The sequence below is a fragment of the Centropristis striata genome, chromosome 2 (genome assembly GCF_030273125.1).
Source record: "Centropristis striata isolate RG_2023a ecotype Rhode Island chromosome 2, C.striata_1.0, whole genome shotgun sequence".
NCBI classification, from domain to species: Eukaryota; Metazoa; Chordata; class Actinopteri; order Perciformes; family Serranidae; genus Centropristis; species Centropristis striata.
In genome coordinates, this window is record NC_081518.1 from 37,732,670 (window position 1) to 37,748,263 (window position 15,594).

Consider the following 15,594-nt stretch of genomic DNA (forward strand, 5'->3'; position numbering starts at 1 on the left):
TTTAATTATTTTTACCTCATTGAACTGTAGTGTCTTGCAAAATGTATTGAGTTATACAATATATATCTTTTAGAGGCTGTTTGAGCCAGAAATCTCCTCTTCAGTAGCACTTGCATACAGAACACCAGTTTGACTCTCATCTATATTCTGAAGGTGTTTACAGAGGGGTTTGTTTATTTATCATCCATAACCTGATTTATAGAACATTTTATTCCTAAAACATGGCAAAAATTTATTTTCTAACAGTTGTTGACACTATTTTCTGATTTATGGAGTGATAAATCAACTGGGGAAGTTTCATAGTGATATAAATATTACATAACCTATTCACCTGTAGTGTCTTCCCCTTATCTGTATGAATATGATGGAGGGCCTGGAAGTAAATTAAAGATTTAAAAAAGGTTAGTAGCTGCCTGATGGACATGTCAGCTGAGAGACAAAGCAGTCTGAAAGAAATCCTTGTCATATTCATTGGTATATTCATCTATAGAGGGTGCAGCAGCACCCTCTATAGATGAGTCCTGGGCTGAAACAAGTTCATGCATAAGGTGTGAAGCTGTTTGCGTAGCCAGCGGAAAACTCCAAAATACAATGCTGAAGATAATAAGTCCTGTGTCTTGTCTTTCAGTACTCTGGTTTCCAGCAGACGGCTGAAAAGTGTTTTGTGTGTGGTCACCTCATCATGGAGATGGTAAGAGCTTCATCAAACAACATGTCAAGCATAGAGTGAACATATGCATGATATTTCAAATTCCATCATGATTCTCGCTGACTTTCAGAAACCTGCATGAACTCCATGGCTTCTCTCCAAAGTCTCACTGTTCTTGTGTGTGTGTGTGTGTGTGTGTGTGTGTGGGTGTGCAGATACTCCAGGCGCTAGGCAAGTCCTACCATCCTGGCTGTTTCCGCTGCGTGGTGTGTAAAGAGGGTCTAGATGGAGTGCCTTTCACTGTGGACGTTGAGAACAACATCTATTGTGTCAAAGACTACCACACGTAAGGAGAACAGCTCTCTGCTCTGCACGCTGATGATGTGTGTGTTTCTGCACGACAGAATATGCTGTGGGATTTGCAAACAAGCTGCCCAGAAAAAAAGGAGTTTAAATAATGCATATCACTGCGTCTGCTGTCATTACTTGTATTATCACGGTGTGGAATAATATGTCAACTGACTTGCACGACACAAAGACTGCCGACATTTTCCAGCCAGTAATTTTTGCTGACTCTCTCATGACAGGGTTTTTGCTCCCAAGTGTGCCTCCTGCAACCAGCCCATCCTCCCAGCTCAGGTAAGGAGCTTTCCTAAATCACTGACCTTACATATATGTTACATAGGGCTGCTTGATTATGGCAAAAAGCATAATCTTAATATGTTGGTTAATATTGAGATTACAGTTATGTAACTTGTTTGTTGAGTCCCTGGTTGCTAAAAGTGCTAACTGGGCACATCTTTTGCTCACCAAAATCGTGATTGAAAACAAAATTTAGAAAGACACATGCTGCTGCTGTTTGGTTAACAGTGCTAAAAACTCCTAAAGCAAAACCTTCAACTGTCTCAGCACCCACCTCCCTCCAAGCCTAAAGCTCCCAGACAAAAAGTTTGCCGCATGACCCGAAATGTGACAGGGCCAGTTGCAAATCTGCAAATTTTCACTTTAAATGTTAAAACATGACACTTTAGAAGACTTTAGAAGATTATTAAGATTAAAAGATAAAATTTGATTCAAAATGAATGTTTAGTCTTTTGAAGTGTAACTTTTCATTTGAGACAAATGTGCACCAGGTCTTGTATCATCTTGGTTTCTATTTACATGCCATGTAGCAAACAAAGTACTATTATATATATACTATTATAGTTACTATTATCCCTCTGATTGGTCACATATCATAACATTAAAAAAATCCTCAAACGCTGTCCTTCTGTTTGCCATTAAACTGTGTATATGTAGAACAGTTCTGGTGTAACATTCTGTACGAAGTGTGTGTGTGTGTGTGTGTGTGTGTGTGTGTGCGTGTGCAGGTGCGTGTGCGTGTGCGTGTGTGTGTGTGTGTGCGTGTGTGTGTGCGTGTGCGTGTGTAGGTGCGTGTGCGTGTGTGTGTGTGTGTGTGTGTGTGCGTGTGTGTTGCTTCAGGACATGTGGCAGCTACAGGGATCAAACCTGTGACCTGCTTGTTATTGGACCATCACTTTAATGAGACACCACTGATGTAATGTGACGGTCTTATTGTGTGTTTGTCCCACCAGGGCTCCGAGGAAACCATCCGGGTCGTTTCTATGGACAAGGACTACCATGTGGAGTGTTACCACTGTGAGGTGAGACGCTCCTCCTGCCTGCACACACACACACACACACACACACACACACACACACACACACACACACACAGACACTCACTCACACACACACAGTTTATGAGTAAGAGCAGTCTACCATGCATGTGATTTGACTAGTGTCACTTCAGTGTCACTGTGTGTGAAACACGCGGAAAATATTTACACACACAGGTCACTCTGATGAGCCACACACACCTGATTGTGCACAGATGCATTCACATGCACATCCACTCAGGCCCACAGACACAGTGAACCTTGGTAAGAGCTGCATATTGTTACTAGTAGACTAGAGTCTGTTTTGTGCCGGCGAGCATGAATCACAGTCTCTTGTTGAATGACTGAGACACACACACAGACGGATACCAACCCAAGGTTACAGCTAAACATTGTGACTCATTGACAAAGCACATTCCAGCATTGAGCTCTGAACTCAGCTGGGGACTTGTTGCTTAAACCAGACTTGTGAAATCCCTGTCATCCAGCCACTCAACTCAGATGTCAGATGGTTTGCAGTTCAAGAGTGACTCAAAGGTTGAATAAACATTTCACGCCACTCGGCAATGATTCAACTTTTTTATTTATTTGTAAATGCTGAATTATGAGACTTTTATGCTGCCCTAACGAGCAGGAACAGATTTCTCTCAATGGTTGTCACTCCACTTCATAGAAATAGATCAGAGGTTGTATAAGCAGTGGGTAATGATACAGCCGGATTTGGAAAAGGGGGGTTGTGGACAGAGGAGGGGTAAAGTCCTTTTTTAAAAATGTTTAAAAAGTAAAGAAAAGTAAGGTTTTTCATAATATGTAACACATGGGTTCCTCCAAGGTTGTTTTTTTTAAGCAACAATACTGAGCACAAGAGGAAAATTCATGCAGGCATTTCATTTATTATAGATACATTTTTAGCTGCTTATCCAGGTCTGAGTCATGATAGAAGCAGAGTGGTTGCCAGTTCATGTGATTCTCTCCAGCATGTTCAAGGTCTACCCTGAGCACAGAATTGCACCACAGGTTCATGGTTCAATGTATTCATTCACAAATACATGGAATTTGCAGTGTCAGCCAGTACACACGTTCAAAAGAAATACACACAAAAGAAATGCACAAGGAGAAGACAGGCACTTGTCTGGGAGGCTCACTGAACCGGCTGCTTTCTGAATTCCTTCTGGACATCTGAACTCTCTAAGGATGAAGTCACACACTGTGAAGGGAACACACTTCACTCACTCGAATGAGCCTTCAAGGTCAGCACCCTGTCTTACCCTAGGGTCCAGTAAAACAGCCGCATGACTGAAGTCACGATGTTAACACATCGGTCCGACCTGCACCTCACTGAACCCTGATACACAAGACCCAACAAATCACTCTCACTGATTACAGTTTTTTTGTAAAACTTTTCTGAAAAAATCTATAAGATTGTCATGTCTGTAAATAAAATATAAGGTTAAAGGCAGAAACAGTTGAGCTTAGCAGAGACTGTTACACACACACACACATCCTACTTTAGTTAACCCATTGAAGCCTGGAAAGCGGATACGTCGTTTTGTAGTATTTGTATAAGCTCTCAAATACTTTTAGAATTTCATTTCTATCTGCTACAGAGGCTGAGAAATCTATTATTTAGTAGAAGCGTGACACTTCTGTTGAATTTCCAGAAAAACTTCAGGTTTTAGGGGGTTATTTTAAAATCGCCCAGAGGTTTTAGAGGCGTTTCAGGCCTCAATGGGTTAAGTGCTCATGTTTGTGTCTTTCTGCCCCTCTCTCAGGACTGTGGTCTCCAGCTAAATGATGAAGAGGGCCACCGCTGTTATCCACTGGAAGGCCACCTGCTCTGCCACGGCTGCCACATCCACCGGCTCCAGTCGCAGGTCCCTGCCCACCTGCCCCCCAGTTACCCCCTCCATGTCACCGAGCTGTGAAGGGGAGGAGGGCGGGCAGCGACCAAGCCCTGCTTCCCAGGTGATCCAAGACACCAGCAGCGGGGGGGAGAAAAAAGGCCTGCACCCCCCCCTCCCAGCAGTTCCAGGGACGCCTCTGTGTGGCCATCTGAGCTACTGCCCCAGTCCCCAACTGGACGGCCAGGCCGTGGATTAACACTAAGTGCAGCTCCCACCACAAGCCCTGCTGTCACATGACAGGGCTGGGAAAAAAAAGGGTCCCCCTCCTCCTCCATCTGTGGTCCTTTCCTCCCCCTTCCCCTTGGGTGCCTAACCCTGAAAGCCAACACGCCGTCTCACCCAGAGGCCCCCGGTGACGTCACACAGCCTGACCCCTGCACATTCATCAAAGAGAAGGTTTTTGGATTAGAGGAGAGGACACAAACTCGTCTCTCTCCTCAATTCCCCCTCTCTTCCTTTTCCATGTTTTTCATTCCTGTGCTCTGTCTGAAGCGGTTAACCGCAGTGAATTCGCCGGTGCTGTCGCATCTGAGAACGCTGCTGATGTCGGCGTCAGGGAGGCCAGGGATCGAGCTGCTACATTCCAGTGCTGGCTGGACGGGACAGACCCCAGGGTGGGCATGCTGTGCCTTCAGAGCGGGCTCTCGCCGTGCAGCTTCTAACACTGAGATGGAGTCCTGCTAAAGGCTATGCAAAGGACACCCAGCATCATGACACAGGGCCGTGAGAAAAAACTATTAAGTCATCGCTCGTCACCCTGCACCACCCCGAAATAACAGATGCACCGTAGCACCACAAGCCCAGAGGACCGACTGACATTCCACTTAGAAGTCTTAGATGAGACCTCGAGAGATTCACAAGCAGTGTCTTAATTAATGATTATATTATGACAGAAGAAGAAAATTTTAGATGCACATAGAATGTCTTTTATATATGAATATATATTTTGCAGATGTTTTCCACATAAGATCATAGATGTAGATTCTCTCTCTTTTTTTTTTTTTGTGTCGCTGCGCTCGCGATAGATTCAGAGGTGAAACACGCCGTCTGTCACGCAGCCATAAACCTGTGAAGATTTTAGGTCTGTTGTATCATTTCTCTCCCAGGACACAGAGCCTCTTCATGTCTGTCAGTGGGTCACAAATCCACTGACTCTGTGGGGGCAGACCTGGCTCTGATGGTATTTGCTTTCTTTTTCTTTTTTTCACTTTGAGTACCAAAGGGCAAGGGCCTTAATCTAGTATTTGGCATGAAATGAGTTCCTTCTATACAGCATATACAGTCCCTCTACTGACTGCTGTAACACACACTTACAGGAAGTTATTGCAAAAACAAGTTACTGTCTCGATGAAGGAATTCCAAAAGCCAAAATATTTAGATTATTATGATATAAAACAGAGAAAAGCAGGAAATCTTGATACAAAATTGGTTAGAACAACTAAATGATTAGTTGAATAATGGTTGCAGCATTTCTGTATATTTGTGTCACAACTGATGCCAGCTCTCTTGTGTTTTTGAACATAAACATGTATATGTAAGCCGGCCTGTTCAGCCGCTCCCTCATACAGCCTTAAATGAAGCAGTAACTGGAGTTCTATGTAATGCCTTGTAGTTTTGTTCCACCTAATTACCACAAAATGTGATGATGCACTTATGTATCTTATCTGTAGATTTTTCTGAATTTGGCCCTCTGTCAAGGGGGCCACTATTTTGTCAAGTTATCACACAGAGCTCTAAAATTTAAGCTTAATCTCAAAATCTGAGAGTTTAGCTAGAAATTGGTCTTTAAATACTAAGATTTAGGCCTTGTGGTGGAACAGAGAAATTAGCAGAAATGTTGGCCAAAATAAAGTATGTAAGTAAAATTACTATGTTATTGAGCTCTGTGGTTTAAACTATGAAAAGCATTTAGATTTGAAAAATATAGTTAAACATCTGTGTGTTAAGTGCTAGTAATTGTGAGAGAAATAGACAACATGTTCAGAGGGATAAACATCTGGACTAAAAATTATTTAATCCATCATCAATTTATACCTTGTCCTTATTTATACTTTATATCACTGTGGACGATAAATGTCACAAGCATTTTTTGACAAAACATCTGTCATCTGGTGATTGTAATGATTTTGTAGCAACATTTCCCCAGAGAGCAGCCTAATGTCTGACACTTGTAACTGCCTGCATCCGGCCCATCTGGTACTCAAAGAGGAATAAAACAAATTGATTTCTTTGTAAATACCTTTTGCTCCAGGTGTGTTCAGGACAGTTCCCTGGTATGTTTTCCAGACACTGGTTTTTGTCATATGAGCACTGAGAACACAGTGCATTACTACGAGGAGCTTCTCCACTTGTGTGCATGCCTTCAGACAGAACAGGCATGTTGTGTGTGTGTGTGTGTGTCTGGCTCTGGGTTGCCATGCAGTCTGCTGTTGTGTTGTGGGCTGGACGTCCCTGAAAACCTGGAGCTGCTGGTCCCACCCGCGTTTTTAGGGAGTCCGCCCATGTTTCCCTTGCTGGTTGTGTGAGTCTGAATGTGTGTGTATATGCAAAACAACAACTACATGAGACAACAACACTTGAAACTCTGAGCTGTAGTGGTGCTGGAAAAAGATAGTCTCACCCCTCCCGACTTGGTAACTGTCATGAGTGTTTTTGAATTAGCGCTCAGCAGATCATTCACTGTAGGTGAAATTTTTTTTTTAGGAAACTTGTCACTCCGAGCAAAATTCTGATGTAGATAAACCCCAACACTATGTGCTTGTTTCAAATATGAGCAAATTGTGTAAATGTCTTAAGTGTGTGTGCGTGTGTGTGTGTGTGTGTGTGTGTGTGTGTGTGTGTACAAGTGGCAGGGCCATGGCACATGCACCTCACTGTGTTTGCAGGGCAGCGCAGCATCCGACACAATGGCCTGCTCTCTCTTCTTCCAGATGTTTCTGTATAATTCTTGGTGTTTGTTTAAGCCTCTCTAGCACCATATCGGTGGTGTTCCAGTAGCTGATACATCATCCTCTGACTGTAGCAAACTCCACCCATGTGGTATTAAAACTAGAATAAAACAATCACCAACTTTTATATGCAAACACTGGCTGACTCATATTGTATTACTGTACACGCAGGTCTGAATAAATACTACTGAATGTGTCAAAAACAGACTGAAGCAGAGACTGAAGGCAGGGGTCATCACAGGCAGGAAGTGCTTTTTAATGTAACCTGATGTAATGAGATTCATTCGAATGTAATAATGATTAGTGTTGTATATTTGTAAAAGCAGAAAAGAAAAGGACTGCGTATGTGAGACATTCCCCTTGTCATTTAATTAACTTCATTTTTGTGAAAGGGTTCTGGTCAAGTAATGTGTGCTGTACTTGAAGAATGAGGCATTAAAAAAAATCTTGTCTGCACAATATCATCCCCCAAGAATAACTTAACAAGATCAGAGTGTATACCGTTTAAAGATGTCTTAATTCACCCATTTAAAAGTACTACTTCAGTTTCTATTGCATAGCACACAGCTAGTTATCCTGTACATAAAAAAGGCTAGTTTTTTATTTTATTTTTCTGTCAAAAATCACTTGGAAAGAGAAGACTTCCTCTTCTCCTACTGGTAGTTCCAACAAGCACATCTGTCACACATCTTTTGTATCGCTAAGTGTTTTGATTACCTAGATGGTTCATAAAAAAGGAAACTAGATCTATTTATCTAAACATGAAAAAAGTCTAAAGTTATTTAATGTATTAAAAATTGGGACGTATCATTTAACTGTAGATGACATAATCTGCTTTTTCAATAAAGTGGTTTTGTAGCTAACTGCAAAAACATGTCTGATTTTTCTCTTTTATTGAGTATTTTCTTTTGTATCTGAAATTCATTCATTAAACCACAATTAATACCACTGTAACATGCAAAACACTGCAACATTTTAACAGCAATTGAAAGAAAGATTTTCTTTAAGAAAAAATAATTTTTGTTTACACTACCACTTCCAGACTTTTCTCTGTCTTGGCTCCCAAATGGTGGAACGAGCTCCCCACCGACAACAGGACCTCAGACAGCCTGTACATCTTCCGCCGCAGGCTGAAGACCTATCTCTTCCAACAATACCTCGGTTAAGTCATGGTCACCTAACAGATATATATATATATATAAAAAAAAAAAAAGCTCTTATTCTTTTCTCTTCTTTTCTTCTTTAACATATAGCACTCCTTTAGCAATGACAGTTAGCTCTTAAAGTTATGTACTTACTTGATTCCTATGGTCTATGTCTAGTACCATCAGGTTGAATGCACTTATTGTAAGTTGCTTTGGACAAAAGCGTCTGCTAAATAACATGTAATGTAATGTACTACTGTCTAATGGTAGTGGTGGTGGTGATTGGCAGCGTTCTATTGATTTGATGATCTGTACAGTTGTAATAATACCACTGAACCTTCTACAGGGTACAGACAGGAGCGACATGTGGAGACGGCTCAATAATGGTTTGAAGTTGACCATATGTACAGTAAGGTTTTCCCATGGCCTGGCTGGTTTGGGAGGTAAATGAGACGCAGATGGAGTTCTCATGTTGTTGCCCAGCGATTCTACTGGAGCTTAAGTGTCTGTTGAAGTGTTATGGCACTCTTCTATTTCTCTGATATGATCATCCAGATGTCACTGGACTATAAATGGTAAATGGACCTACACTTATATAGCGCTTTTCTAGTCGCTTTGCGACTCAAAGCGCTTTACACTACAGACTGCGCTCATTCACCCATTCACACACACATTCATACTGGTGGCAGAGGCTACCCTAAACGGTCCCAACTGCCACCATTGGGAATTTATTCACACACCGATGAACACAGCATCGGGAGCAATTTGGGGTTCAGTATCTTGCTCAAGGATACTTCGACATGTAGGCTGCGATGGTCAGGGATCGAACCACCAACCCTTCTGTCGGGGGGCAACCCGCTCTACCAACTGAGCCACAGCTGCCCTATACTGGGACCACTCTGGCTGTTTTGTCTCTGCTATTTTCTAATTGCTTGCCTCTAATGTTGCTGTTTTACAAATGGTAGTTTACTACAGTCAAGTCATCTTTATTATACAGCAGTTAATGGCAGCCGACAGTCTCAAAAGGCTTCACAGCGCCCACGTTATGAAACAATTAATGAAACCATTCATTAAAAACGACAAAAACACTGATGGGAAATACAAAAACTCTCACAAAGCATTATTAGCTACATTAGATGTGTGCTCAGGCTGGTGTTGTCCACGGTCAGTAAATGCTGCTGTATAATTACATCCATCCACGCAACCTTGTAGTGAGTCATGTGGTGGACTCTCCCTCCTGGGACGTGGCCCGGCACTGTGATGGTCAGATAATCTGAAGCCTGGAAAAAACATGGCCATCACAAACTCTTTGTCCAAGAAGTTAAAAGGGATAGTTCAACTAAACAAAAATACATATTTTTGTTGACCTTGGTCGACTGAGCAGTGAGCCGGGTCATGGTTTTTCAAATACATTTTCCATTTAGCTTTGGGCACCGCAAACAAAAAGACCACATAGTTCCATTATATTCAAGAGAAAGCACACACTAATAAGAGATATCTCCAACACTCGGGAACTCACACCAAAGCAGTCTAGATTGATAAATAGCACTACAGGTAAGAAGGGATAAATGTATTTCAACTTTAGAGTGAACATTCCTTTTAAAACCTAAAGGACAATACAGCAACAGTTGACAAACATGTATTTAAACATAATAATATGAGAAGATAAAGGAGCAGGCAGTGGAAACGGGGTCACTGACTGATTCAGTTCCCTTGGTAATGACACTTCTAGTAAACTGCTCCAGCACTTTCTTGGAAATGCCACACAGGCATGATAAACTGATACTGTGGGGATGCATTTAAGACATTTGACTCAAAATGAAAAAACAGGAAGAAAATAAACAATCTCAACAGAAGAAACATAAACATTTGGAAAACTTGAGACCCGTCTGGCAGAGGTTAAATGAATGTGTGTTTCATGAACATTTATCAAACTTACTGGTAGCGCTTTATATTAAGGTCCTTGTAATAACCATTAATTAACAAGTAATAAGGCCCTTGTAAGTCCTTACTAGATGCTTATTAACATTATAGTGTGTTTATAAGCTTATATAAGTGTTAATAATGGCATTACAAACACCCATGACCCACCATTATGTCTTTGCCATGCCTTTATTAATCTTATTTTGTTTGCTTATTGATATTAAAATATACTTTATTGCTCATCTATTATAAGTTAACTATAAGTTAACTATGCTTTTTGCAACTACCGGATCTAAAGCGAGAACAATGTCTTATTACTTGTTAATTAATGGTTATTAATGTTGACTCAATGTAAACAGTGTTGTTACATCTTTAAACCTGCGTTAACAGATTTTTTAGGCCACTTGGACCCAGCACAAAATGTGTACTATAAGTCAGGCATCAACTACCATGGCTGGAGGCTGAAGACAGTACACATGTACATTAAGGTGCACCAGATGCTGGCTCCAAAAACTCCTGGCTCCATGAGAGACCCCATGAGAGGCGGAGTACAGGTCACCAGACGACAACAGGCCTGACACATGACAGTCATTGGCTCAATCACACCTTCGGGCAATTTAGAGTCACCAATTGACCCAAACTGCATAACTAACATCCTAACTCCACACAGATTATTCAAAATCTCTGTGAGGCGGAAACAGTTGGTAGAACGGCCACCCACTGATCGGAAGGTTGTGGTTTGATCCCCGACCATTGTATCCGACATGTCGAAGTAGTAAGATACTGGACCCCAATTGCTCTCGATGCTGCATTCATTGGTGTGTGAATGAATTCCTGATGGTGGCAGGTGGCACCGTTTAGGGTAACCACCAGTGTGAATGTGTGTATGAATTTGTGAATGAGTGCCGTCTGTAGTGTAAAGCACTTTGAGTGGTCGCAAAACTATAAAGTGCTAAATAAGTGCAGTCCATTAATATTCATTTGGATTTGAGAAGGGTTGTTGTCAAGTCCAAGTCAAGTCCAAGATCTGGTCCAGTCAAGACCACGTCGTGACCGAGTCCTCAGCAAATTGATTCACATTCAAGACCATAAAAGGCCAAAGTGTCTTTCCAATGCTAATGCAGTGTTTAAGGGGTTAGGATGGACAGAAAGAATGTAAAAAAAGGATTGATCTAACTTCTAAATATCAAACTAATCTATCAAGGTAGTAGAATCAGCCAATCAGGCAATGTTTTGTATAAATGATCTTGATCCTGACTAGTGCAAGACTTTAAATAAGTGGTCTCATGACTGGACTTGAGACCGAGACTGTATTCGAGTACTACAGCCCTGATGTTTGCTTCTGTCCACCTGACATATATTAGTCCAAATCACTCTTATTAGCTCTATATTTAGGCTCTACTTACTCCCACAAAGCATCATTAGATGCATTGAATATGTGCTCGGGGTGGTGTTGTCCACAGACAGTAAAATATAATCATGTATAATTACATCCATGCATGCAAACCTGCAATCTGATGGTTTACAGAGTTATTTGAAGCAATGTTAATATAAAGATACTCATAATTGCAGCTGTAAAAGTTATTAATGATGCCTGCCCCTGTGTAAGGTTGCTTTTAAAGGAGGAACACGGCATAGGCGATGCTGCTGTCATCTCTCTGGAGATCCTGCAGGTGAGTGGGTGGGTTTCAGGAGAAGTCTCATTTTTACTGCACGCTTGTTAAATTACTGCTGCCTGGCTTGGTCCCCAAGAGGGTACGAAATCAAGTCATCTTCTCTTTTCAGTTTCGGGAAATACTTGAGTTGAGAGACGAGTCAACGGATGGCTGTGTATCCTTTCAAAAACGAAGGAAAAGGGTAGAAATGAGAGACCTTCGGAGTTCCTGCACCTGCACTGGAGATAAAACTTGAAAAAGAAAATTAAAAACATGCACACCCCTGTCAGCCTTTGCATCTCAAATTTCAATTACAGTAGGCACAGCTGTATTTATAAGCCACTGATACAAAGATAGTCGGAGATGAAGCTACATTTTGTGTGGGTGTACATAAAAGCGGTGTGCCCTCTGACTGAGCTCTCCTGTTAGCTAAACAGTGGTGTTCAGTGTGAGGAGCTCTCTGGTGTTGGTTGTCAGCTCCATGAGTTGGGGCACAAAGCGCCCTTTATGTGTGTGAGGGTTCCACCCCTGTGACTCAGGGAGCTGTGTGTGTTAATGTGTGTTAATGTGTGTGCAGAGGTAGCAGAGCCCCGGGGGATCTGCTGTGAGGTGATCTCTGTTACAGGGCACAAAAGAGCACCTTCCCTCTGGAGCACACGGGTCCCTCCACTGCCAGGAAATGAGTGAAAATATGCTCGCTACAGGATTACCTCATACACTCTGAATCTTTGGTTACTGACATTTTGTCTCCTTCCTGTAAGAAATATTTCAGCCTCCTGTTTGATACCCTTGTGTGATTCTTCTCTCAGCATGCAGCAGCAGAGTGTTTCAGTTTTTCTATAAAAAGTTTGCTTTCTATCACAGAAAGATGGGTGATTCAGGGATTTAGTTGATGAAAGCTATCACACTTGATGCTCTTCACACGTACTGTCAGCTCTCAGTCTGGGAAAAAAAAATCCTGAAATAAGGCGATATGTTTTATGTATTAAGCTGCAGCAACAGCAGAATAAGAATATTTAGAGGCCCCACTTGCGGAGAATCAACATAATATTGGATCATTATGAGTCATTTAAAAAATAATTTATTTTAAAGTAGTAGAGTGCAGTGAATATCCATTACATTTAAGCCTGTCAGTTCTGACATACTGATTAAGAATTTTACTGTCAGAAAAAGCTCTCTGTACTAAAAATTGAAAAACATCAATTTCTGTTAAGTCACTATCTATGACTAAATAAGGAGACACTATGGCGATTGTGCCTATGAACCACTTATGAGGCCCTTGCATTTAAGAACTGGTAGTCTGCACCCAGCTGTGATTGGTCCACAAGAAATGAGAGGCGGAGCTAATGCAACAGACTCTCAAACCCCCTTTCAATCTGCAATATTTTATTTATTTATTTATTTTAATATAGTCTGTAAAGGGGTACTCTTTAGCTCACTTGTGTGTGAAGCTGCATACTGTTTTTGTTTTTGTTTTTGTTTTTGTTTTTGCTAGAATTTCAAATAAATGGTTATTCTAGGTCTGAACAAAAAAAAAAAAGTGACTTCAGACAATGCAACTTAATGACAAGTAAAAACTTAAAAAACGAGTGAAAATGAATGTGAGAACCAAAAACATACCTGAAATTATTGCCAAAGATGCCACCAAATACAACAAAACAGAGATCCTAAATTGTCTTTCAGAAACTATAGATATAAAATGAACAACCCATTTCCAATTCTTCCCACTGTGCAAAAGTGAAGCCAAACTATCACAGACACAAGTGCTGCCATCCGTTTGCATTTGGACCTAGTGTGCACAGTAGTGATGAGGCAGTGGAGCTGTGGTATGGAGGTCCAGCCCATACACCAGTCTGACTAATTGCTGTCAATCAAGACATTATACCCCCTGTTTTCCAGCAACAAATAACTAATTAAAACCAGACTTACCAGAAATATTAAAATATACATAGAAACCATCTTTGGGGGAAATGTATTCGATGTGTGTGCTTTGTGTTTCACTTGTGACTGTTCTTGCTTTAATCTGTCTCTTGAGAGTCCCCTACCTTTATAGAAGTGCAAAATGAAATCATCGCAGTACAAAAAGATGGATTTCCCTCCAGCAGTGTGTGATTCATATGCTCCTGTGAAGATAAGCTGCTGAATTTAAACTATTTTTTAACCTGTAACAAACTATCAAATCACAGGTGCCTTATAGACTACACCAGTCATTAATATATTGTTAAACTAAACAGTGCAGATGTAATTGCATCACTGATTCAGAAGACTGAATTCTATTGCCCTCAGAGAAAAATGCTTTTTTTTCATTAATGATGTGCTGAGTCACTCCCATGAAACAACCTTAAACCACAGTGAGATTGAAAGAATTGATCGGGCCTCTTCTGCCGGTAAAAAAAAAAACAGCATGTCTGTTTGGCACTAAACATGTCATCACAATCAGAAACAGCCTTGGTCTAAAAAAAAAAAAAGAGTGAGATATCAACTGTCACTGTGAACGTTATGATATACTGCACCACCAGCAGACCAACTGAGTTGGAATCAGCGTGGGAGTGTTTCTGTTTATAAAGTCTCTCACATTGTGATGCTGAATAGGAGCCAGATGTTGGTCAGTATATATGTACTTCTGTGGATTCAGAAGAAGCACTGAAGACAAAAAAAATCTTATAATGGGTGCACAGTGTTCAAAAGCCAATACAGAAAACCACATAACTGACCCAGAGGCATCCCAGGAGGACAAACAAACCCAGCTGTCTGGTAGTTTGGCAGAGATGGACTGCTGAAAGAAACCTCTGACTGTTCTGTGAGGTCGCACTCATCTCAAGGATATTATTCAGACACGGAGCATGAAAATATTTTCATGTGATATTTTAGACCAAAAATATTAAAACGTTTCTCACTTGTTTTTTAAGTTATTTCTCTGGGATGTGAGACCTCTTTATCTTTCCTTTTAACAGATGGTCACAGATAATTACACAGGAACTATGATCTTAGATGATATTGTTCTTGTATTATTAATGACTAGGGGTTTTTCAAAGATGGATCCAGCAAATGGGGACCTGAGGAAACTTATTTAGGGGGGGGACATAAAGTTCGAGCAACAAGAGGTCAGCTGGAGCGCCCTGCATCCTCCAGGGAGTGCTGCTGGCTTTCTATGCTGCAGAATGACAAGCTCTGCCCACGTACTTAAGTTAATCTTTATATAACTCCAGTAGTCGTGGGAAAAATGAAGCTGGGCTCGACTCGATGGCTATTTCTTTTTACAGCCTGCAGGGTTTCTGTGTCACTGCTATCAATGGCACCCTCAGACTACAGACTGGGAACCAGAGAGGGACCATGCACTGGGTTTGATATTGGGAAATGTGGTGTGAGTGTGTTCTGTGTTGGGTGGGCTGAGGGGTGGTGGTGTCATGTGTTTGCAGGGATAATGTTTAGCCCAAGAGAATATGTTCCCTGAAGGATCCTGGGAGGGGAGGACGGTCATGCACATTAAAAGCATTCCAATGAAGTTCAAGCGAGAATTAAAACTGGCTGCAGACCTGCAGGCCACTCTTCTCCGCCGAGGCTGAGTTTCCGAGCTTGTTTACATGCAAGGATGCTGACCCTCAAACTGCTTCCAGCGATGCGGCTCATGATGAATACAAATGATGCAAATGCATTTAGAACTTGTCCTCTAGGAAGATGTTTTAAAGAG

At 41.4% G+C, this 15,594-nt stretch overlaps 1 protein-coding gene across 1 annotated transcript in view; it reads left to right on the forward strand.

Annotated features, from left to right (window-relative positions):
- Nucleotides 1-8,054, forward strand: part of wtip (WT1 interacting protein) — a 36,667-nt gene extending 28,613 nt beyond the window's left edge. The window contains exons 4-8 of the mRNA XM_059350977.1: nucleotides 629-691; nucleotides 865-995; nucleotides 1,237-1,288; nucleotides 2,245-2,313; nucleotides 4,101-8,054. Coding sequence (XP_059206960.1) covers nucleotides 629-691; nucleotides 865-995; nucleotides 1,237-1,288; nucleotides 2,245-2,313; nucleotides 4,101-4,253 — 468 coding nt within the window. The 3' untranslated portion in view covers nucleotides 4,254-8,054. The remainder of the gene's footprint in view (nucleotides 1-628; nucleotides 692-864; nucleotides 996-1,236; nucleotides 1,289-2,244; nucleotides 2,314-4,100) is intronic.
- The last annotated feature ends 7,540 nt before the right edge of the window (nucleotides 8,055-15,594 follow it).